Source organism: Prionailurus bengalensis, chromosome B4 (genome assembly GCF_016509475.1).
Source record: "Prionailurus bengalensis isolate Pbe53 chromosome B4, Fcat_Pben_1.1_paternal_pri, whole genome shotgun sequence".
In the NCBI taxonomy this organism is placed as follows: Eukaryota; Metazoa; Chordata; class Mammalia; order Carnivora; family Felidae; genus Prionailurus; species Prionailurus bengalensis.
Genome location: NC_057358.1, coordinates 15,698,621 through 15,724,601, shown reverse-complemented (window position 1 = coordinate 15,724,601; position 25,981 = coordinate 15,698,621). Strand labels below are relative to the sequence as shown.

The 25,981-nt window shown below is 39.1% G+C and overlaps 1 protein-coding gene across 1 annotated transcript in view; it reads left to right on the top strand.

Annotated features, from left to right (window-relative positions):
* Positions 1-25,981, top strand: part of CUBN (cubilin) — a 276,911-nt gene that overhangs the window by 152,482 nt on the left and 98,448 nt on the right. Inside the window, exons 32-39 of the mRNA XM_043564676.1 lie at positions 93-252; positions 1,964-2,077; positions 3,770-3,880; positions 5,497-5,625; positions 6,651-6,783; positions 15,859-16,064; positions 16,969-17,153; positions 18,832-19,024. Coding sequence (XP_043420611.1) covers positions 93-252; positions 1,964-2,077; positions 3,770-3,880; positions 5,497-5,625; positions 6,651-6,783; positions 15,859-16,064; positions 16,969-17,153; positions 18,832-19,024 — 1,231 coding nt within the window. The remainder of the gene's footprint in view (positions 1-92; positions 253-1,963; positions 2,078-3,769; positions 3,881-5,496; positions 5,626-6,650; positions 6,784-15,858; positions 16,065-16,968; positions 17,154-18,831; positions 19,025-25,981) is intronic.

The following is a 25,981-nucleotide window of genomic DNA, read 5'->3' as shown; positions in this document are numbered from 1 at the left end:
GCTCACCAATGTGTACATAGCCCATGGACCATGGGCCCCATAGATGTAAATCTGAAGTTCTGAACTATTAACCCTGTTGTCTTAATTTGTAGGTATATGATGGCGTAAGCCCCACAACTGCCCGCCTTGCCAGAACGTGTGGAAGACAGCCGCTGGCTAACCCCATCGTTTCTTCAGGAAACAGCCTCTCGTTGCGATTTCAGTCTGGCCCTTCCAGACAGAGCAGGGGCTTCCGAGCTCACTTCAGCCAAGGCAAGTGCCACGTGTCTCTGTGTGTGTCCCTGAGGTACCCGCTGTCTGTTCTGGAGTGCCCTTCCTGGTGCCGCAAGAAAAAGGAGGCCAGTGCTCAGAAATCGGTCCCAGCTTTCTACTTAACAGGCGACAATTCAAATAGAGCAAAGGAACTACGATTTGCAATTATTCCACCTGTTGATCCTTTAAGTTTACGATCGTCTGACAGGCGACGCCGACTTCCTTTGGATCTGTGTGTCTCTCGAGCTTTCAGAATGATATTTCAGAGCATTTTTAATACTAGGGTCACTGTAACAAAGTGTTTCTCCATATTTGTTCATGAGTAGATAAATTATCTGGCATTTGTCCAGGATTTTCTGCTGGGACAATTATAAATCACAAGGCTTGCGTGCAATGTAGAGTCTGGTGGTAACTAACCCTTGAGGTAGTGGTGCCCTGAACCACCTGAGGAATCGGTGTTGTTTCCCACTGTTTCTGTTCTTGACTCACCACTTCTCAGTTCATCCTTGTAGACTTTTTCACCGTTGCCTTTCATCCGGCCGTTCCTGGAGATGAATCCTTTATTCCCATTGTCAGGGATAGAGCCCAAGGTGGAAGGAGTTGTTGGCCAGCTTCAGTTTGCCTCTGACTTTTACTCAGATGGTCCTTGTCATTTCAAATACGGGTGGTCTGTTTAGTCATTGGTCTATTTGGAGCTTGCTTGTATCCTACAGCAAAGAGCCCTGGCTAGGGATGTTTTCTGGGTCGGGGTCTCTCAAAGATGCATTGTAGACTTGGGAGCAAGACAGAGTGCATGAATCAGCCACTCTGCAAAGAAAAGAATAGTTTCTTAATGCATTTCATTTTTCATTTAATTAATTACTTATGGTTTGCTTCATAGTAAACAATGTTCCCAAGAGGTCTCTTCTGGATTATTACAAAGCCTCCTCCCGCTCACCCACCCTTTCCCCATCTTCCTCCAAAGTCAGCTCCCAAAAGCCCCACTCCAGCCATGCCCTTGTGTGCTCCGTGAATCTGTCCTGGCTCTTCATCGCATGGAGAATGGAGCCCCAAATTCCTCCAGATGTTACCCAAGGGTCCTGGAACCTTCCCCAGTCTTTTTTTTTCCCCAACACCCTTCAGGAGCCCCATACTTTAGCCAAGTCTGCCCAGTCGCAGGCCTGACCCTCCTCTGTGTCTCTTCCTCAGCCCCACTTCCTCCTCCAGCCACTCTCCTCCGGGAGACACCCCTTACGCTCCCCAGCTGGCCAGACTCTCCTGTCTGCACCGCCACAGAGTTTTGCATTTCTCTGATAACCCACAGCCATCCTATGCACTCTTGTTCAATTGACTATTTATTTTCCAAACAATAAATAAATAAAGTTCCTCAGAAACAGATTATCCCTATACCTCTAATTTATGAGCGGGCAGAGTAAGTGGACCCATACTAGAGTTTTGTTTCAGTGGCTCAAGCAGTTCATAGCCACTTCATCTTTTGTCCTCTGCCCCTCCCCACTTCCTGTAATTGAAGAATATTGTTATAAACGTACGGTGCATTTCCATTTTCTCATGGTTTATGTGCAGCTTCCTTGGCAGAGTACTTCCTGGGCATGTGTTTCAGAAATAGGAAAACATCATTTGTGTTTTTACTCATCAAATAATTGTTTTGTGCGGTCAGTAGAAATCAAAAGTATTTGACGTGCGTGTGTGTGTGTGTGTTTGTGTTCCTCAGCCTGTGGGGGCTACATCCTTACCGACTCATCTGATACTATATCCTCTCCATTGTTCCCTGCCAAGTATCCACACAATCAGAACTGCAGCTGGATAATTCAAGCTCAGCCTCCATGTAAGTAACAAAAAAGAAAAAAGGAAAGGAATCCAGGATGGATGGTGTCTGTGGGAAAGTCCATCTATGACTAATGTTCCCGTCTCCTCAATGGTAACAGTTGATGGCCTTCCTCTTCTTTTTTTGGAAGTCCCCATTCCTGATGTGCACAAGAACGAGCACTTCCTAATCTGATAGGAAAGTAATTTTGACTGTTTATTCTTAAGTAAAAAAAAAAAAATTTAAGGTTCAAGGCCTAACAGAGGAAAAAGAAAAAAAAAAAAACCTGTAACCTTGCTGTATTGACAGGCACGTGAAATTGGGGATAAGCAAAAATAACTGACAAATAGTTTTTGACACATGTGCGTTGAGTGTGGTAGATATTCGGGACAGTTGCCAAATGACTAAATGATTAATAAGAACCACAAACTGAAAAATTAATAACTCATAGTTTGGGAATGTGATGCCATAAGCATATCGACCTTCGATCAAAGTGGAAGCTGATTATAAAACCCGGCCTCTCGTGCAATGCATGTACTACAAAAAATTCTAGCACACGGCCTGGAAGAAACACTGAGTGTTTACATAATTTCCTTTTTAGAATTCTAGAATCATATTTTTTGACCTGGTAACAACCTGGTGGTAAGAATTACTGTCCACACTTTGCAGACAGAGAAAAGGAGGAGACCTCTCAGGACTCAAAGCGAAATGATTGCAAAGAGGGTGATCCCGGGGCCATCCCGCATGTTTCAGAGAGGCCCTGCCCTTCCTTGAGGTTTTCGGGAAACCTCCTTCCTTGAGGTTTTCGGGAAAAATTTATGATTTCAGCCATAATGGAGGAAAGGCATTAAGTTCTTTACTCTGCTTTATGATTAATCACTTTCGTGACAATAAGCAAATCCACTTAATCCAGCGAGGCCCCATTAGCTAATCTAAAAAATGATAAGTTCGACTTAAATATTTTCTAACACTTCAATATTTTCTAACTAGGGATGTTAAGAGGTGACAAAAGAATATGTTTATTACCATGCATATGATTGGGGTCTTGGCGAAGTAATCCTTAGCCAAAGAAAGTTGCCAGCTGGCCAGAAACTAAGCCTCCGATAAGGAGCCCCCTGCCTTGAGCTGAGCGGTTTTGCATGTAAGGATAATTTCTAATGAGTTGTAAAGCATTTAGATGAAAGATCTCACTGGTTCAAAGACATTAATAGGAAAAGATCCTATTCTGAAGATTAGGGACCCTGGATGAATAGCAAAAGAAAAAACACACCCAGGCACTTGCTGTTTTGCAAGTAATTCAAAGCTTTCTTTATAAATGACTCCAAACCTCTAGGGTCCTGGCTCTGGGCTGCAGGTAAAACTAAGAGAGCTAGGCTGTGCGTGCCAGGGGGGTAGGAGCATCTCATTTACAAGTCAGCAAACTAGTCAGCCAGCAATGGCTGATGCAAAAAGTGTAAAGACCCTATATTCCGACAAGCACTCCGCGTGGTCTCCGTGGAATGAACATACCCCAGGGCCCTCTTATTTACCACCATCAGCATTTCAGATTCTGGAAGCACTTTCAAAAAACATTGATTCTGTCGCTCTTCAGAGGAGCCAAATGCGTCACTTCCCTGCTGGAGAACCTGCAAAGGAATTGATCAAAGGATAAACCTCGCTCCCTGTATGTTTTGTTTGCCAGGGCTCTCTTAGTCCTCTCTCCTTCTCTTGCAGTCAATCACATCACCCTCTCCTTCAGCCACTTTGGACTTGAAAGCACTGCAATGTGTACACAAGACTTTTTAGAAATTTTGGATGGCAATTACGATGACGCACCCCTCCGAGGTACCGCAGCGCTCGCGCACTCGTCTGTGGCCCTGGCTGGGTCGTATTTATATATTTACCTACGTATATGCTGTTATTGGAGGTTGGAATGGTTCCAACAGATAGGAAGAGCAATATAAGCCAAGTAAAGAGAGTTAGAGGGTAGGATAGCAAGAGTGAAGGTGGGGCTCAAGAAACACAGCTTGTTCACACTCAAGGACATGAACAGTTTATGTATTTTTCTTTTAATTTAAAAGTTGCAACTGCTTTAGAGAGCAATGAAATTCAGTCCATCCTGGCATTAGATAGCATTCCGTGAGAAATTTCTTGTTAGTATATGACCAGTTCTTATATTCGAATTGAGCATGGTCCTTCTGGTTTTGTCCTCAGTAGAAGCAATGGGGGAAGGAAGGAAGGAAGGAAGGAAGGAAGGAAGGAAGGAAGGAAAGAAGGAAGGAGGGAAGGAAGGAAGGGAGGAAGGAAGAGGGAAGGGAGGAGAGAAGGAAGGAAGAAGGGAAGGAAGGAAGGAAGGAAGGGAGGAAGAAGGGAAGGAAAGAAGGAAGGAGGGAAGGAAGGAGGAAGGAAGGGAGGAGAGAAGGAAGCAAGAAGGGAAGGAAGGAAGGAAGGAAGGGAGGGAGTAAAGAAGGAAGGAAGGAAGAAATAACTAAATAAACAAAGCAAAAAATACAGCAACAAACACACACATGGGAATTCTGATTGCAGGACATCCCGGTGAAATTAAAGAATGCTGCTGTCTAGTTTCTGAAGTATCTTCAAGTAAAATCATCTCAGGTTATTTAAACTTTCTCCATGAGGTAGTCATCTTTGAGCTTTGGCATACAAGTTTCTTATCCTGCACTAGAAGACAAACTCCATCAGAGGAGGGACTTTGTTTTGCTAGTTGCTCTATTTCCAGGGCCCAGAGCAGAGCCTGGGACAGTAGTGGGCAATCGATTCCTCTCTGCTCTATGCGGTCCTGATTGCATTGCTTGGGATGTTTATCTGTAAGCATTTGACCAAGGATGAAGGGATATTATTTAACAGTCACTTACATAGCACTTCACTTGTGCCGAGTGCTATTCTAAAGAACTTTATAAATAGCAACTTGGTCAATCCTCATACCCTGATGATAGAGGTTTCATTATTATTGATAGTCTCTTTTCTCCAGTGGGGAAACTGAGGCACAGAGAACGTCAGTGACTTATCTCAGGTCGCGCCTCTAGCAAATGGCAGTGCTAGGAGTTGAATCCATGTATTCTGGCTCCGGCATCCACACATTTATTTTTTTGGCTGTAATGCTTTGCTTTTAAGCATTAGTGCATTTACTTGCGCGGGTCCGTACTTGGCTAGAGATTTTAGCATTTGTTCCGCTTGGACCCAGGTTGTCTACATCTTTCTTACCTCCCCCCGATACCCTTCAATGTTTATAAATCATATCTCCTGTGCTTGTCTTTATAGTTTATATTTAACTCTCGGGCACTGTCCCAAACACCGACCCTGCCTTAAATTCTCCAAATACTGATTTCTTCTTTTTGCTTCCATCTCCTGTGGTTCTAATAAATGCACGTTTACTAGAAATGACAGTCTGTGCCATGTGCCACTTGATCGCTCGCTCTTTTTGTCCTTTTCCTATCCAGGCCGCTACTGTGGTGCCTCCATGCCGCATCCCATCACTTCCTTTAGCAATGCTCTGACGCTGAGGTTTGTCTCAGATTCTAGAGTGAATTCCGAGGGTTTCCATGCTACATACGCCGCGTCATCATCAGGTAAGAGGAGTCAGCAAATGGCATTACTGGGTTAAGAGGGATGTGATAGAAAGCCTCAGTTTGTTATTTGGGACTGCCGTATCTTCGGAATTAGGAGTCACATCCCTGAGCCTACCTCTGTGATGAACCTCTCCGTCTTCCAGCTGAGGTTAACCTTCTTGTAAATTCTAACAGTAGTAAACTCCGTGCGGCGTCCTCTTTATCCGCTCACCCACTGGTGGACGCTTGGGGTACTTCCTTACCTTGGCTCTTGCGGCTCATGCTAATAGTGAGCTCTGGGAGTGGGGAGGATGGGTTGGGATGATGTCGGAATGGCCAGCGTGCTCGCTCCTTCGTGACATGTCTGTTAAGCCAGCCCCTGACTGGCAGTGTCCGTCGGCATCTCTTCTGAATGGACAGCTGCTGTTCTCCAGTCTCCCTGGCCTCGCAGCTGGGCTCAGGCAGGTCTGGGTATTGTCACTGGTGGCAGGATGGATGGTGGCATGGTGGGAGGAGGGGAAGGAGGAGTCACCGGTACTGGGTCTGTAGGCCAGGGGTGTGCTGTTTGTCAGCTGCCAGCTTCCCGGTTATTGGCAGTTAAAAGCACAAAACACCTAGAAGATGTGTTTGTGTGTGTGTGTGTGTGTGTGTGTGTGTGCGTGTGTGTGTGTGCTCTTGAAGACAAAAGCTGGAACATTGCCTTCTTTTCAGGGCCGGTGTTGAAAATCATCCTGGCCAGAAACACTGAGTGGTTGTGGAGTTAAAATAAGTCTTTTATTACATGAAGTTATAGTTTGCAGCAAGAAATGGCTTTGAGAAGAGAAACGACAGAGATTCCTTCTGATCTACCATATCCTGTGGCTTATTTTCAGTCTTCATAATCTTTTCCTTATTATATATGACATGGATTGTTTTTTAATTGGAAATGGAAATAGGATATCCTTTGATCCTGCTAACAGCTCCTGTAGAGTTCTTTCTCCTTGCCCTTATGGTATCTTATAGTCGACCTTCACTCTGGCACTCACTTTGTTTCTCTTTTCTTCCAGCTTGTGGTGGAACCTTCCACATGGCTGAAGGCATCTTCAACAGCCCTGGCTACCCGGAAGTTTATCCCTCTAACGTGGAATGTGTCTGGAACATTGTCAGTTCCCCTGGCAACCGGCTCCAGCTGTCTTTTATGTAAATCCCCTTTTTTTTTTATGGTGTATTGTTTCAGTGTGAATAAATCTGCAGGAAGGAAGCACGGTTACTAATAGAATGGACAACTAATAGCATGTGTCCAAGCAACTGTTAGAGGACATGGTGGGAACTTTAAGAAGACTGTTTCCAAATTTCCTCTGTTTAGTCATAGTTTGGGTTATAAATGGTATTAAAATTCTTGAGAATGGTTCTAGAACGCTGCCTAACATTCTGAGAAAGATATGCCTAAACTCTTAGTGCCTTAATCTGTGGAATGTCTATTTTCAGTGAACAGTAACTGTATCTTTTTCTGAATCAGACACATTTAGAATCTTCCAGAGAAGTACTAACCTTCTTTCTTCCAGCAGGAATCCCCATCACAATCAAGCCTTCCTTACCCCGTATACCATGTCCCTACCCCAATTCACCTCCATACAGAAGAATAATTTTGGAAGTTTTTAGGAACTTAGTGGTTGGTTTGTAAAATCATTGGCATGTTCCTCATTAAACTATGGATATGGAATTAATAGTAGGATCCTGCCACATTCAGAGTGGTCTTAGATTACATTCAATAACAATAATATGCTTTTCCTAGAAGTAGATAGTGAAAAGCACATGGTAAGAGACATGAGACTTCTTCATCCATCAGTAGACAAGTACCTGTGACATGCCAAACCAGTGGTAGACAAACACCACTTAACAAACACCAAGCGAAAAGATTTCAGTGTTTACATTGCCGCTTTAAATGAAAAGTTATTTGTTATATCGTATTCCACATTATTGGGCATCGTTTGGGATTGCTAATTCCGTTTTTGAAGAGAACAGAACAATTTCGCGTAGAGAGCAGAGGATTGTTCTGAGGACACCGGCCTGTTTATTCAAAAGTCTTGTCCCTTGTCCTCGAGGAGCCGTACTACGCATCAAGAAAGGATTTAAATGAAAGAACAGTCCCATTTGTGGGCCATGTTCAGACATCTGAAGTTGCTTTCTTTCAGTCCATCAATCAGACAGTGCTCTTCAGGGAACAAGTGGCATTGTGTTAAAACAAAGACACCCGCTGAGTGCCTGAAAGGCAAAGCAAGGTTAAGCTGCCACATGGGAAAGAAGTTTTTGTTTGCTTTTGTCTTTGCTAAAAGCTCAAAGTTCTTTGGGGGGGGGGGGGGGGAGATCGCTCTCTCTAATTTTTACCTGATACATATGTCTTCCTTTCTTCAACAAATATGTGTAAGCCCCTACTGTGTGCTCACATAGTTAGCACATGTTATTCTCATGCCCAATGCTTGATATACAATGATGAATAAAACATGATTATTGTTCTTGTGATAAAGCCCAAAGTCCTTCCCATGGCTTACGAGGCCTCATAACTGCCAAATGAATGGGCTTCTTTTTTGGTCTTTTTCCTTTTAGTCTCTCCCATACTCACATTATTGACTAATCTGACATTCCGTGGGTGCCAGGAATGGGCCAGGTAAGGGAATGTTTAAGATAGACATCCCATTTCTTGATGAGTTACTAATAAATTCAGGCCAAGAAGTTATTTATTTAAACCTAAAGAGATCCATTCCATCTACAGGGCCACCGTTAAAGATGTCAAATGTCAAATGCGTAGCACAAGGCTGATGCATACCAGATGCTCAGCGCATGTTAAGTGATCTCACTCTGCCTTTTCTAAAATACCTTGCGTGGCATTTCACAGTTAAATAAGAAGGGCGATGCTGAGCTCTTTCTAGAAGATAGGAGATAAACACAAAATGCTGGTTCATCCATTTCACTAAATCCCAGTTATCATATAGGCAAATCTTAACGACTCAGCCTTTTCCTTTCTCATCCGTAAGAAGTTAATTTTGGTTACTTTGTGTTACTTGCTTGAGTTTTCTTTGTAAAACAAATTTTGTAGAATGCAAGATGTTCCTCTTTATGTAGAGGATAATGAGAAGGGCTTTATGGCAAGGCCTGTGAGTTATTTCTGCCCTGGTCTAAACTGTATCCAGATGGGTGCTTGGAAACATTCCCTGGGGTTGTGTGAGAAGCATATGGAATACGTCAAGTTCAAAACCATGGGGTTTGGATTGTGGACCCTGTGGTGAAATTGAATAGGGAGAAAAACCGGAGAAATTATGGTTGAATCTCTAACGAAAAGGAGGAGGGAGAAATAGAATCTAAAAAGGAGTTTTTTTGTAAAACAGATATTTAAAGGAATTAACAGAAAATATATTTTATGCTTGCAGAGTACTTTTAGAAAGTGACTGATCTTGGTTCAAGAATCAAAATGGGATAATGAGAAACAGCGATTGTACTATTTTTGTTCCACATCATATTTTTACTAACAGATTTCAGCCAAAGTATTTGGAAAGAGGGTAGATTTGCTTATAAAATGTACCGGCCTAAAACAAAGACTTCCAAGAAAACAATAAGCTTTTTTAGAAGTTTGACTCTTGTAGGCATCATCCTGCCATCATTTCTGATCAAATGTCTTTTCTGTAACTTGGCACTGATGGCACCAGTATGGCCCTCAAACAGAAAAGACCTGCACTTAGTAATCCCCTGGACCATTGGACCTTACTGAAGTGTACACACCAGTCACCTGGGATCTTGCGAAAATCCACATTCTGATTTAGTTGGTTGGTGGGTTCCGATTCTTCATTTCAGCAAGTTCTCAGGCAGTGCGGGTGCTGCTGGACCACACATTGCCTTTAGTAGAAAGGTTTAGACTCAATTTCATGTAAACCACCTGCCGAGGAAAATGATCTCTGTTTCTTCTCTTCTTACTTTCGGGGAAGCAAACCCAAAACCAAACAGTTTTAGCATATATCACATTGTTGATGATATTACGGGTAATAACACCAAGGCTGAATTTAAGTGCTAAACATGACAGTCATCCTAAAGATGGATTCAGAATGATTCCTTGCCAGAAATGATTGTAGATAGAAGCTTTGTATTACAAAGAATGAATTGTCAAGCAAGACAGTGGGCCTAAGGGCAAATGTGGAGTTGGGTTAGCTTGATGTGGATTTTGCTTGATTTCTTCTGCTATTCAGTGACAGGTCATAGCTTGCTGCTGAAGCTGTGTCTAGAATATAGATACAGATGATCTATATTGTAGTACCTCACCTTGGTAGGATCGTGAGAGCGACAGCTTCACTGTTGGTCTGGCTAGAGACCTACCAATGCTAGCATCTGGCTTGAGAAGCAGTGGTAGAGCAAATCTGACTTCTTTGTTCCAGCATCCTGGTAGCGAATGCTCAGAGGTGTGCCTGATACACTGGTCCCATAGAAGGGCTTGAGGTGCCCAGAACCTCCAGGCTGGTTATCTGTCACTCTAATCCATTAGCTGAGATAGAGTCCCAGGAGAACCCTCTACTTACCATCATGTGAAATCTTGCAACACAAAATGTTGAGTGTTGACTGAAAAGTACACACAATAGAGAAGGAAGTTTTCTGTTCTTGTGACTTTTTCCCCCCCTTTCTGGCAGTTTCTCCTCTATAGTCTTTCCAGATCATTCTTTCTCCTTTTTATCTTGTCTTTCCTCTTCTCAGGTAAAACTCCTTCCAATTACTTCTGGAAAAAGAATAGTTTGCATACACTTTCTCTACAGTTTACTTTTTTTCTTTAAAAATTAATTTTAAATAAATAAAATGTTGCAGGGTAGCAAAAGTCCCCCTGACTTACTCATCATGGAGTTACCCTGTATCTTGAATTGCATATGTATTACTTTCATGCATGTTTTTATAATTTTATAGCTTTGCTTGTCTACATATACTAAATTACATATGTATAATATGAGTAGCATGTATAAATCTCCATACACACTACATAGTATTGCTTTCTGTTTTATGTTTTATAGAAATGGAATCCTACTTGTTGATTGGACTGGAATTACACTGAATTTATACATTAATTTTCGGGAGTATCTTTATTGACTCTTCATATTCTTGAATTTGGAATATCTCTGCATTTATTGTGTTCTTCTTTTATGTTCTTTGTTAAACTCTCACATTTTTTAAAATAGAGCTCTTATGGCTAGACACCTTTTTTTGGCTGCTGCTACTGCAAAGGGAATCCAGTTAAAATTTACAGACATAACCTGGCCGCTTTACCAACCATAACACCTCAAATTAATTTTTCCTCCTAGAATTGTTCACTACCTCATTATATGTCTACTTATTTATTATCTATCTCTCCTTCTTGAATAGAAGCTCCCAAAAGGGCGGAAAATTCTCTATGTTCTTCACTGTCCTACCCCACAATGTCTGGCAACATGGAAGACAGTAAACATTGTTGAGTAGGTCTTAACTAAGTTACAGTTTTTAAATTTTTGGTTGCTGGTATAAGGAATCCCTACTGATTTCTGTATGTCTTATCCAGCCACCATTGTATTCTCTAGAATAACACAGATTTTCTTCTTTCTTTTCTACTGCTGTATTTTTAGTGCCGAGAAGAAGACCTCACACATTAAGGTGCACAATAAGTATTTATCAGTGAATGAGCTCTCCTAAATATTAACTTACAGCTCTTCTTTTCCAATCCTTACAACCTTTCCCCCGTTTCCTTGTCTTGTCTCTCTGGAAAACACTGTAGTGTAATGAGGAACAAAGTGATGAGAGCAGGCTCCCTTGTGTTGTTTCTGATTCGAAGGAAATGCTTTGAAATTTTTACTTCTAAGTATATTTGCTGCAGGCATTGGTAGACGTTTGTCATCCCATTTGGAAAATTTCCTTCTATTCCTAATTTTCTGAGTATTTATGATGAGTGGGTGTTGAGTTTTATCTAATGTTTTCCTGCAATTGTCATGGGTTCTCTCTTAGTATATTTTGCATCTATCTTTGTCTGTTAAGTGTGTGTGTGTGTGTGCGTGCGTGTGTGTGTGTGGTGTGAATTTTCTTATAGACCTTCTAATCTTTTTAAAAAATTGTTTAAAGATTTATTTATTTATTTATTTATTTATTTTTAATGTTCATTTATTTTTGGGAGAGAAACAGAGCATGAGTGGAGGAGGGGCAGACAGAGAGGGAGACACAGAATCCGAAGTAGGCTGCAGACTCTGAGCTGTCAGCACAGAGCCCGACGTGGGGCTCAAACTCACAGACTGTGAGATCATGACCTGAGCTGAAGTCGGCCGCTTAACTGACTGAACCACTCAGGTGCCCCTTATTTATTTATTTTGAGAGAGAGAGAGAGAGAGAGAGAGAGAGAGAGCGAATGAGCAGAGGCAAGGCAGAGAAAGGGAGAGAGAGAATCCCAAGTAGGCTCCATACTTTTGGTGCAGAGCCTGACACAGCTCGAACTCACAAACCGTGAGATCATGACCTGAGCCGAAATCAAGAGTTGAACACTTAACCAACTGAGCCACCCAGGCACCCCTAGGTCTTCTAATCTTAAAGCATTATTAGTCCAACTTGATTAGATTTATATATTTTACAAACTGATGGATCCATGCTGCTTATATTTTATTTAGGATTTTTCATCTATATTGTTAAGTGAGGTTGACCTATACTTTTCTTTCTTTGGCTTCCCTTGACTGGTTTTGTTCTCAAGATTATACTAACCTTGAAATGTTGGAGACCCCTTTCTATGTGTTGTTACAGTTTGCATAACATTGAGGTTGGGCTATTGATTTCATTGAAGCTTTGAAATTCCCCCAGAAAATCATCTGGGCACAGGTTTCTGTTTTGTGTCATCTGTGGGCAACTTTAAATACTGATTTTTTTTTTTAGGTGTTTCTTTTCTTTGTTTTTGTTTCTGTTTTTTTTTTCTTCAGCTTATTGTATTCAGTGACATAAGATACATTTACAATTCTGTGCAATCATCACTATCATCCTTTTCTGAGACTTTTCCATCATACTAAACAAACGCTATACTCCTTAAACATAACTCCCTGTCCCCAACCGTCAGTAAACTATTCTACTTCCTGAATCTACAAATTTCTCTATTCTAGTTTTCACATTTAAGTAGAATCATACATGTCCTTTTGTGTCTGGCTTATTTCACTGAGCATAATGTTTTTAGTGTTCATGTATGTTGCAGCATGTATCAAAATTTCATTCTGCTTCAAGGCTGAATAATCCAGTGTGTGTATAAAATGTGATTTTATAGATAGATAGATAAATGCATAGCTGTATCTTATTTTGTTTATCAACATTATATATATCAAATTATATATAACTATGTGTAATTTTATTTATATATAATATATATAATTATATAACTATATATAGCTTTGTTTGTCCAGTCATTTGTTTATACATTTTTGTTTATCCGTTTTGTTTCTCCATTCATCTACTGATGGACATTTGAGTTGTTTCCAGCTTTTGACTATTGTGAATAATGCTTTTATAAATACTGATATACAAATGTTTGTTTCAGCCCGTGCTTGTAATTTCTTTGGGTATATACCTAAAAGTAGAATTTGGTACATACCTAAAAGTAGAATATGGTAATTCCATGCTTAACTTTTTGAAGAATCGCCAAATTGTTTTCTACAGTGGCTGCTCTATTTTACATTCCTACAATGCCTGAGAGTTCCAATTTCTCATCGTCCTCATCACCATTTGTTATTTTCCATTTTTTAAATAATAGCCATCCTAATGGGGGTGAAGTGTTTCCTTATTGTGGTCTCCCTTTGCATTTCTCTAATAACTAGTGACTGAGCATTTTTTCATGTTCTTATTGGCCATTCATAATATATCTTCTTTGGGGCACTACATTTTCAGTTCTTTTGCTATTACTTGAGTTGTCTTTTTATTTTTGAGTTGTAAGAGATCTTTTATATTCAGGATACTAGTATGCTCTTGCATTTTTTATTTCTCTTGGGTAAATATCTTGGAGAGGAAGTTCCGGGGCATTAACTGGATGTATATTTAGTATTACAAGAAACTGCCAAATAATTATTCAGAGTGGTTCTATCCGTATACATTCCCACCAGAAACACATGAGACTTCCGGTTGCTGTATATGCTTGCCAACATTTGATCTTGTCAGTCTTTTCTAGTTTAGCCATTCTGAAGGGTATAAAATGATAGCTTACTGTGATATTTAATTTACACTGTTCTGGTGACTAATGACATCAAATATTTTGGACATTCTCATTGGCTATTCACTCAACTTTTGTTGAAGTGTCTGTTCAAATCTCTTGTCATTTTTAACTTGGTGATTTGTTTTTTTCATGTTTTTTTTTTTTGGTAGGAATTCCTTTTATATTCCAGAGATGAGTCCCTTGTTAGATATATGTTTTGTAATGATCTCTTCTTCCCCCTGCACAGTCTGTAACCTGCCTATTCATTTTCTTAGTCATGTCTTTAATGAGAAATTTTAATTTTTGATGAAGTCATATTATTAATTTTTTAAATCCTATGGTTAATGCCTTTTGCATTATATCTAAGGAATATATGCCTTCCCCAAGGTGGTAAAGATATTCTCTGTTTTATTCTAGGAGCCTTATGGTTCTAGCTTTTATGTGTATATCTAGGAGGAATATTAAATTATTTTCTGTGTGTGGAGAGAAGTAGAGGTTGAGGATTTTTTGTCTTTTCTTCCCTCTATAAGGATATTCAGTAATTGAAACACCACGTGTTAAAATGACTTTTTTGGGGCGCCTGGGTGGCGCAGTCAGTTAAGCGTCCGACTTCAGCCAGGTCACGATCTCGCGGTCCGTGAGTTCGAGCCCCGCGTCAGGCTCTGGGCTGATGGCTCGGAGCCTGGAGCCTGTTTCCGATTCTGTGTCTCCCTCTCTCTCTGCCCCTCCCCCGTTCATGCTCTGTCTCTCTCTGTCCCAAAAATAAATAAAAACGTTGAAAAAAAAATTAAAAAAATAAAATGACTTTCTTTTCCCCATTGAATTATGTTGGCAGCGTGGATTGGGCTGTATTGGTGGGTTCTTCTCTGGACTTTCTCTTTTGTTCCATTCATCTCTTTGTCTACCCTTGCACTAATACCGCACTATCTTGATTTTTAACAATTTTTTAAAGTGTATTTATTTTGAGAGAGAGAGAGAGAGAGAGAGAGAGAGAGAGAGAGAGAGAGATGAGCATAAGCAGGGTAGGGGCAGAGAGGAGAGACAGAATCCCAAACAAGCTCTGTGCCATCAGTGCAGAGCCCAAATGCATGGCTCAGACGCATGAACTGTGAGATCATGCCCTGAGCTGAGATCAAGAGTTGGGTGCTTAACTGACTGCACCCCACAGGCGCCCCTCACACCGTCTTGATTATGTCCAAGTTTATAAAGCACTAAAGCTACATTCTGAAAGCATTCATTTAACACTTACATGTTCCAGACTCTATATGTTATCTGTGGCAATCATTGAGTAGATGTTGTTTCCTATCTTTCATTCTCCCATGTCATCATAACTGCAGATTATAATACAAGTTGAATAGGCCGTATTTCCAAACTCTAGCCTATATTGTTACAAATCCCATATTTCGCCTGCCTTTTCAGAAGTTAAGTACAGATGCCTTTGTCACTTAAGCTCTGGCAAAATTAGCCCATGATACTGCTTCAGCTGTGTCTCCTAATGTTTTCTTAAAAGTACTCAATGTTCTAACCAAACTAGAACTCTCACAGATTTCTAAATAAGCCTCACCCTTTTTCTGTGTATGTGCTCTTATCGACATGCGTTTTGTGCTCACCATTTCTGTACCTTAAATCCAGCTAATGTTTACATTTCCATCTCAGAAACAATCTCTCTGTTAAGCTGTGACTGAGCCTCACAATCCGATGTGATACGTCTGCCTCCAAATCTTCGAACCCTTCTAGCTCCGAGGGCACTTTATGATATTCTACCTTATAATGTGTCTTTTCCTGTATTCTTGCCCAATCTTTCCCCCTAGAAAGAAAAGTCCTTGAAGGCCGTGTATTAATTGCCTTTGTATCTCTGCAACAGGCATTTCAGCAAATGTGGGGGAAAGAAATTTTTGGAGTTGGCTCAAAGATAACGTGATTAAAGTTAAAGTTTTATAAAGAACAGTTATAAAGAAAACAGCAGGTGTTTCGGGATAATCTCAAAGCTTATTCTATCAATTTAATCCTCCAAAACTCTCTCTCTCTCTCTCTCTCTCTCTCTCTCTCTCTTTTCAAATTAGAACTTTCCAGTTGGAGGATTCTCAGGACTGTAACAGGGATTTTGTGGAGATCCGCGAAGGAAACGCCACTGGTACTTTGGTGGGGCGATATTGCGGAAATGTCCTCCCCCTCAATTATTCATCCATTGTTGGGCACAGACTGTGGATCCGATTTGTCTCCGATGGCTCAGGCAGTGGCATAGGCTTCCAAGCCACATTTACTAACAGTAAGTTGCTTCTGTTTTATCGATGGTTTCCAGAGAACATCCTACAAACTAGAAAGGATAACACATTTTTTAGTAATGCAGTAAGTGAAGAATCCTGAACTCTATTCTCCTAGATTGGTTGTATTTATGGAGTTACTTCATTTTAAACTATATTATAAAAACTAAATTACATGTGCATGGCCCACCAGGAGCAAGGGAGAGTGGCTCTAGTAATTGTTTTTAAGCTCGTTTCTACCTAATGTTATATTAAACTTTTTACATGATATTTTGTTAGAACCTTCTAACATACTTATTTCAGGTTGAGCATATTGATACCAAGGGTATTTCGTTTGAAGTCACAAACTCTCTATTCTTCAAATTCAAAACACTGAGTATATTTTAGGATTGAGTTAAGTGCTCAGATATTATAACAACAGGGTTTTCTTCTAATAGAATAAAATGTTAATATTTTTATTTGCTAACTTGACTTTTCCATAATTAGCTGTTTTTCATGGCATTCCAATATGTCTGTTTCTCTTACCAAAACTTTGAAAACATGTCCCATTCTTTAGTAAAAAGGAAAATAGGTAAACAAAATAGAGAATGAGCCTGGTAATACCCCTTCACTTGTCATCAGGTCTCCTGGGGTCTGGGAACCCCTTTTCACATGAGAAGTTATCTCCTCTTTTCACACCATGCCACCTTCTTAGGAGATGAAATTCCATTCACAAAATCACTGTTCTCCAAGGAATTAGTAGATAGTACAGAAATCAAAAGGGAAGCAATATTTCTTTCAGTGTTCAGAATAGAAATCACAGCCAATTAAAAGTCCATCCTTTTCAACACCCCTTGCCTTTTGTTTCTTTCATTTGATTAAAGAGCTACTCTAAGTACTTCTGATTTACTGCTCTGTTTTCCCTCCTAGTATTTGGCAATGATAATATTGTGGGAACTCATGGGAAAATCGCCTCTCCCTTATGGCCTGGACATTACCCCCACAACTCTGATTACCAATGGATAGTAAATGTGGATGCGTCTCAAGTTATCCATGGTAGAATCTTGGAGATAGACATTGAAGCAACTCAGAACTGCTATTATGACAAATTAAGGGTGAGTATCCAAGGGCAATCAGTGTTACTACATTTTGGTGAATTTCTATTTGCAAAAACAAATCAAGTTAATGTCAGTTGAAGCATTTGTAAATCACATGGGGTGGCCTCCCTAGATCATGATTACCTCTTCTAGATTACCTATGAAAAGGTAATTCTGTCATTATATTTATTTTCTTTGGATTCTCTAAGTTTTATTTTTAGCATTATTGTAATTTACCTCTTGGGCTTTGTCTATGTGTATATGTATATCTTAGTTAAGTATTCTCTCTCATATCTCATTTTCTTGTGTATTCTTATGTTAGAGTGTTAAAAGTTTGAAGGATCATTTTAAAATAAATAAATATAAAATTGTGGTGGTTATTGCCATCCAGATTTTGGTTACTGCATCAGTTTCAAAAACACTGTCACATTCTTTTTTTCTTTTTTTAGCTTTATTCAGGTATATTCGACAAATAAATATTGGGTATATTTAAGATGTACAACTTGATATCGTAACCTATGTACACATTGTGAAATAATTGTTACAGTCAAGCTAATTAATACTAGTATCACCTTGCATGGTTATCGTTTGGATTTTGTGTGCGTATATGTCTGTGTGTGTGAAAGAAAATATTTAAGATGTACCCTCTTAGCAAATTTCAAGTATATAATACAGAAATAGTATGATATATTTCAGTATTAACTGTAGTCACATTGCTGCACATTAGATCTCCAGAATTATTCATCTTGCATAACTGAAACTTTGTAACCTTTGACCAACATTTCCCCATTTCCCTCTCTCCCCAGCCCCTGGAAACCACTACTCTACTTTGTCCTTCTGTGAGTTTAACTATGTTATCAGATTCTCAAAGGCCAGGATTCCATTTTATTCATCTTGGGTCCGCAGGGCCTCACCTAGAGTTCAGTACCTAAAGATGCTTCGTATGTGTGGAAATCATTATTACATAGTTTGAAAAACAGCTTATCTCCTAGCTTCGGCAGAGAAATTTATAACAATTTCAATGAACTTGTTCCAAATTATTTACAAAATGAAGTAAAGGATAGGAAATATGGTTGGATGGCATTTTTCCACATGTGCCGAAAAAAACAATGTGCTCCATGCTATGTGTTTGTAACTATAAAAATATGTCTCTAAATAGGTAACTTCATATTTTCAACCAAATGAAAAAAAATAATTGAGTGATTTGAATGTGTGTTGAGCCCTCACAAGCTGTCACTCTTTTGTTGTCATTAATTCTACTTTCCGATACCTGCCTGTTTAAACCTTTCCTCCTTCTTGTTGCTTTTTCTGTTACTTTCTAATTCCTTCCTTTGAGGCCCCAAAGCACATTCAATAAGTTCTATTGTTGTACAACTATCTTGATTCCTAATTTTCCACCCCTAAATTTTACTGTAGATCAAATAATGAGCTATATTGCATACAGCTTATGTATTAACATAATTCTGCAGCAAAGATGAAATTATTTTAAAACACCTTAAAATTTTTTGCAGTCATATTTTATATTCAATGGTGCTTTCTATTTCAACTGACATATGGTGTTTACTTGTTTATTTTTTTCATTATGATGAAATTATAATAACATAAGGCAACCTTTTAGTTTTCTTTTTTATGAAGAAAAATAGAGGTAATTACTTGAATTCAGTGCTGTATTATCTTTTTTTTTTTTTACGTGCAGATTTACGATGGGCTTGGTGTTCATTCCCGCCTCATTGGAACTTACTGTGGTACCCAGACCAAATCTTTTAGCTCCTCTAGAAATTCCTTGACATTTCAGTTTTCTTCTGACTCTTCAATCTCAGGGAAAGGATTCCTTCTGGAGTGGTTTGCAATGAATGTCTCTGTTGGACCTTCCCCTACAATCGCTCCAGGTATGTCTTACCAAACGGTAATAAATGAAATTCTGTTTTTGGGTTTCAATGCATGGGCCTTCCCGTAATAGGTTTCAAAGGTCCTTCCCATAATAGGTGGCAAATATGTAAATTACTAAGAATAAGTGCAGCCCTAAAACCCTCCATATATATCAGGTGTTCTTTTAATTTCATAAATACTGCCTTTTGTAAAAACTGTACATTTGTGGTTTTTTTTATATTTTCCCCATTATATTTTTTATATTAATTAGGGGTTTGATATCCATGAGGCATTCTACTTATAACTTCTAGAGACTCCTTTAGAGATCTATGAAAATTTGATTTGTAAATGCTCTGCATGCACACACACACACACACACACACACACACAATATTATGGGTCAACTAGAAGACAGAAGTAACTGTTTTTCCTCTAGATTTCACTTTTTTTAAGTTTTTTAAAAAATGTTTATTTTCATTTTTGAGAGAGTGAGTGAGTGGGGGAGGGGCAGAGAGATTTGAAGCAGGCTCTGTGCTGAAAGCAGAGGGCCCGATTCAGGGCTGGAACTCACAAACCATGAGATCATGACCTGAGCTGAAGTGGGAAGCTCAACCAATTGAGCCACCCAGGCACCCCTTTTCTAGATTTCATTGTAAACGTGCCTTCAGAAATGCTTCACTTTCTCCTTCGTTGGTCATAAACCTTCATGTTTTAAGGTAAAATTAGCCTAATTGTCAAACTTTTATTTGACTATGTTTAAGACATCCTTAATTCCCTTGGTAAGCAGTGTTTGGGGAGACTGATTTTTCCTTAAAATTTTATTTAAACAATTTTGAATGGCTTTTATGGGTTGTCATAGAAGTCTGACAGCCCAGTTTGGGGGGTATTCCCAACCTTGGTATACAGTTGATCCTTGAACAACACAAGTTTGAAATGAAGGCGATTGAAAAAATCTTATATGAGAATTTTTTCAGTAAACACAGTTCAGTACTGTAAATGTGTTTTCTTTTCCTTATTAAAAATTTTTTTTTAACATTTACTTATTTTTGAGAGAAAGAGAAAGAGAGAGACAGTGTAAGCTGGTGAGGAGCAGAGAGAGAGGGAGACACAGCATCTGAAGCAGGCTCCATGCTCTGAGATGTCAGCACAGAGCTGGATGTGGGGCTCAAACTTGCGAACCATGAGATCATGACCTGAGCTGAAGTCAGACGCTTAACCGAATGGGCCACCCAGGCGCCCCTGTTTTCCTTACAATTTTCTCAACATTTTCTTTTCTCTAGCTAGCTTACTTTATTATAAGACTATAGCATGTAATACATGTAACATACAAAATATGTGTTAATTGACTGTTATCTGTAAGACTTCTGGTCAATGGTAGACGATTAGTAATAAAGTTCTGGGGGAGTCAAAAGTTACATGGATTTTGGGGGAACCTGCTGGCTCAGTCAGTAGAGCATGAGGCTCTTAATCGCAGTGTCGTGAGCTTGAGCCTATGCTGGGCACATGGGCTACTTAAAGTCATATGGATTTTTTACTGTGTTGGGGGTCAGCACCCCTAAGCCCTGCACTGCTCAAGGATCGGCTGTACTTGACTGAGACACATTATCATAGGTTCTCATTGAAGAATATTCAAACTTTGAACTTGTTCTAAGACTAAATATATCCTAAAAGATTAGAGTCTATTTGCTTCTAACTTCTTGGGAATTTGTATTGGCAGAGGTAACTGATAAATGTATCATTCATACTTGTTTTCATTTAATGCACCTAGAGTATTCTGTTCTGAGATGTTTTTTCCACCCCCCCCCCTTACAAGATGTTTCCATAAAATTGAATATGAATCTCTTTCTTAAAATATTAATCTACTTATCTAAGAGCAAAGAACCATCAGCAAGATTGCCAAATGCAATTTGAAGCTATCCATTTAATTCTGGATAACTCTTCTAAGTAAACTTGAATTAAGCTTTTTTTATAGCCACAAATCTCAAGTTAGAGAAAGAATCACTTACCCAGGGAAAATATTATATCAACAAATATAATTTAGTACTCAAAAATGACAAATTTTCTTCTCATACTTAAGCTCTGTAATTAGATGAGTTAAGTGGATGAGTGATTATATCATAAATTTCATTTTCCTTGAGAACAAGGGAAGGTGAAAGTAAGAAGATAAGAGAATTTTATAATTTACTAGTTACCTAGATGATAGGGTGGCATCGCATTCTGAAAGATTCATTAAAACTAAAAAAAATTTTAAAATATATTTATATATTGCACATTGTACCATCAGCATTTCTTACACATGCATATGTTTAGTTTAATTCAATAAATATTTATTGAGGATTTGCTATAGATACACCGAGACAATTAAGTAAAGGGACAAAGATCTGGTCTCAACTCTCCAGGAGCTTAAAAATAGTTGGGAAAGACAAAGTATTCATATGTCAGTTAAATAACAATTTAGTAATTAAATTATTTAATGACAAAGCATGTGGTACAGGCAGAAGAAAAGAAAGCGAAGGAAACTGAGCTTAATGTGGATGAGGATCATTTGAAGGAAATTAAACACATCGAGTAGGAAAAGATTAGTCAGCATATCAGTCAGGACATGATCCGTTATGCTGTGGTAGCGAACAATTCCAAACTCTGAGTTGCTGAAAAATCATAAAGTTTCTTTCTGGTTTGTGTTACATATTCTTCTTGGATTAACTAAGTGCCTTGTCATCAGTATCACTGCATAGCCCAGGCTGTTGGAGCTGACATTGTTTGGGACATTGACTGTGATCATGGCCAGAGGAAGGAGAGCTCTGGCATGTCTCAGTACAAAAGTGCTCAGCTTAAAAGTGACAAAATTATTTTGCTCATAATTCATTGGCTCAAACTGGTCAAATGACCTCACTCAACCACAAAAGGATCAGGAATTGCAATGTCAGCATGTGTTTATAAATGAGGGAAAATGAATATTTGACCAAAAAGAATAATGACCCCAAGTCGGTTAGTTTGATAACTGCCTTTTATAAATTCAAGGTAAGAAATATTTTACATAAAGGTAAATCTTAACATTTGAAGACCCTGAGTAATATTAAAGTCTTCCACTTGAAAATTTCTTTCATTTGTCTCTTTTTTTCTTTACTTCTGTAGCCTGTGTAGAAATAGGACACAAGAATTAGGACCTAGTCCCATAAAAGTTTACACTCACTTCCTGGTGGTCCTAGTAACATTCAAACATGTACTGGTATAAAAGTCAGAAACCTCTGGAATGGTGGGGTGAGGACCTCTGAAAAAGCATTCCTGCAGGAAAACAATGAGAACATTGTCAAAACTGTCAAGATCAGCTTTTGAGAACCCTGGAAATTCATCAAAGCTCGCAACAATCTAAAGAGTGTTTATTCAAGAATGATGGCTGAATCTCAGAAAAATAGTCAGCTTTCTGGCATCTTAATTCTCCCTATTTCCATCTCTCCCCTTGCCTCAGCTTTGCAGTTGCCTCGCAGAATCCTCAACTAGAGTAGCTGCGAAACCAGTAGTTGAGTGCCTACTGGAAGGGGTAGAACAGGTTGAGAGCTACAGAAAACCTCCTATTCCTAAGGAATTACCATTATTTGACCTATCTGGCAGCTTCCTAGGAAAGCTCCATTCTCAGGACTTGTCTTCATTTGACCTGCCTCAGCGGTTGCTCTGTGCCCTATCCCCAGGGTGTTTGTAGAAAACAATCAGTGGCGACTGTTTAACATCACAGTTATATGTGGCAGTAATACCAGGTGCAGCTAACAAGAGGGTGAATAAAACTGTAAAAGGAAAATCCTGGGGAATGAGATACCCCTAGGGAGCTTTGGAAAACTCTGACATATTTCTGGAAATTTAGAAAGCCACACACAGGTGCAGGACTGTGCACATGTCCAAGAGAGGACGTGAGGGCCCTGATCTCTCAACTCTATGTGATCTTGAGGGTCTGTGTAAGCAGGAAGTGAAGACTGAGGCAGAGTTGTAAACTGCCTACTAGAGCTTTATAGGCATATCCCAACACATGTAGACTTTAAGTTAGCTATTATAAATGTGTTGAAAAGTTAAAAGGAACCACGTCTAAAGAATTGAAGGAAAATATGGGAATAATGTATCACCAAACAGAGACTATCGAGAAAGTGATAGAAATTATGAAAAGAAAAAAACCAACTAGAAATGTCAGAATTGAAAAGTATAATAATTGAAATTCTCTGGATGGGCTCAATTACAGATTTGAGCACATAGAAGAAAGAATCAGCGAACGTGCAGATAGGTCAATTGAGATTGGCCTGTCCACGGGAAAGAAGGAAAAAGACTGAAAAAAATTGTACAGAGCCTCCGAAACTATCAATTATACTAATATATGTACAATGAAAGCCCCAGAAAAGGAGGGAGATAAAGGGGGACAAAGAATATTTGAATATAGTGTCCAAATACTTCCCAAATTTGATGAAAAATATTATTATACACACCCAAGAATCCCAGTAAACTCCAAATAGGATAAGCTGTCTGAAATCTATACCTAGACAAGTCACCAACTCTCAAAGCTGGAGAAAAAGGGATCATCTTCAAAGCACCAGGAAAAAGTGATCCATCACGTAAAAGGAGTCCTCACCTAGCTTCTCATCAGAAACCATGAAAGCCAGACAGCAGTGGAATGACACATTCAAAGTATTGAAATAAAAAGACTGTTGATTAAAAGTCAAAAGTCTATACCCAGCGCATATATCCTCCAAACTAAGGAGAAATTCAAAGACTCCAAGATAAATGAAAATGGAGAGAATTTATTGCGAGCAGATCTACTCTAAAAGAAATTCTAGTGGAAGGCCTTAGACTGAAATGAAAGTACCATAGCATGTCTTGACAAATAGCATGTCTTGACAAATGTCATGATAAATAGCATGCAGTAAGATAATGACATAAGTAAATATAAAGACATTGTAAATGCATTTTTGTTTGTGATTCTCCCGCTCTCTGATTTAAAGACAGCTGCGTCAAGCAATGACTATAAAACTATGTTGATGGATTTGTAATGTTTAAATGTGTAATTTTTATGGCAAAAATAGCATCAAAGGATGGGGATGGAAATAGAATTTTATTGGAGCCAAGTTTTGTGTACCATTCAAATTAAGTTAGTATTAACCCAAACTACATTGTTTCAAATTAAGATGTAAATTGTAACTGCCAGAACAACCACTGAGAAAATAACTTAAAAATATACATAGTAGGGGTGCCTGAGTGGCTTAGTCAGTTGAGCATCTGACTCTTTTTTTTTTTTTAATGTTTATTCACTTTTTTGAGAGACAGAGACAGAGTGTGAGCAGGGCAGGGGCAGAGAGAGAGAGGGAGACACAGAATCTGAAGCAAGCTCCAGGCTCTGCGCTGTCAGCACAGAGCCCAATGCAGGGCTCAAACTCACGAACCATGAGATCATGACCTGAACCAAAGTCGGACGCCCAACCAACTGAACCACCCACGTGCCCCTGAGCATCTGACTCTTGATTTTGGCTCAGGTCATGATCTCACGGACATGGGACCGAGTTCTGTGTCAGGCCACATGCAGAGCCTGGAGCCTGGAGCCTGCTTAAGATTCTCTGCGTTTTTCTCCTTTGCCCCTTCCCCATTTGCACGTGTTCTCTCTCTCTGTGTCTCTCAATAAAAATAATATATGTATGTATGTATGTATGTATGTATAGTAAAAAAAAAAGAACAAGTGAATTAAAATGGCATACTAAAAAAATATATATATTTTACATTCCCTAGGATGATTTTAATCAATCAATAACAATAACAAGGGTTGGCAAAAGCAAACAATAACAAGGGTTGGCAAGGATGTGGAAAAATAAGAACCCTGTGTATTGCTGGTAAAATTATAAAAAGTTATAACCACTTTGGAAAACAGTTTAGCAGTTCTTCAAAAATTGAAACACAGGGTTACCGTATGATCCTGCAGTTACATTCCTAGTCATATACCTGATGGAATTGAAAACATATAGTCCACACAAAAATTTATAAACTGAATGTTCATAGAAGCATTCTTCATAATAGTGAAAAAGCAGAAGCAACCCAAATATCGCACAACTGATACAACTTAATGTGATATATCCATACAGTGGAGTACTGGACAGGCTTAAAGCAAGGAAATGAAAAGAATGAAGGAAGATGAAAGAAATACTGAAATATGCCACGGATGAACCTTAAACCATTATGCTAAGTGAATGAAGCTAGTCACAAAAGGCCACATGTTGTCCGATTATATGTATATGAAATGGCAAGAATGGGCAAATCCATAGACAGAGACAGAAAGTAAATTAGTGGTTTCCATGGACTGGTAGAGTGGAAAATAGGCAATCAGTGGTAATTGGTATAAAGTGTCTTTTTGGAATGGTAAAAGTGTTCTAAAATTAGCCCTGATGGTTACAGAACTTTGTGACTATAACTAAAAGCCCCTGAATTGTAGATGTTAAAAGGTACATTTTATGACACACAAAGAATACTTTAACGAAGCTAATTTTTTAAAAAATTAATAAGAAATGAAGAAAGGCTGTTGTTATACATTTTACTAATTTGAAAATGATTTCAAAATTGCCCACATATAAATAACATGGTGAACAGCTATGCTGAAAAAGTAAAGATTAGAATACAGAGGAGGGATGCCTGGGTGGCTCAGTCGGTGAAGCATCCAACTCTTGATTTGGGCTCAGGTCATGATCTCATGGTCGTGAGGTTGAGCTCTGTGTCAGGCTCTATGCTCAGCGTGGAGCCTGCTTAAGATTCTCTCTCTCCCTCTGCCCGTCCTCAACTCATGCTGGGGCACGCTTGCTCTCTCTCTGTCTCTCTCTCAAAAAAAAGGTAAAGTACAGAGGAAACATTAATAATAATAATAATAATAATAATGATAATAAAAGAAGGTCTTCTACGTGGACTAACTTCATGCTTAACAAATAAAAGACACTAAGACACTAATAAACGGGCCGTGT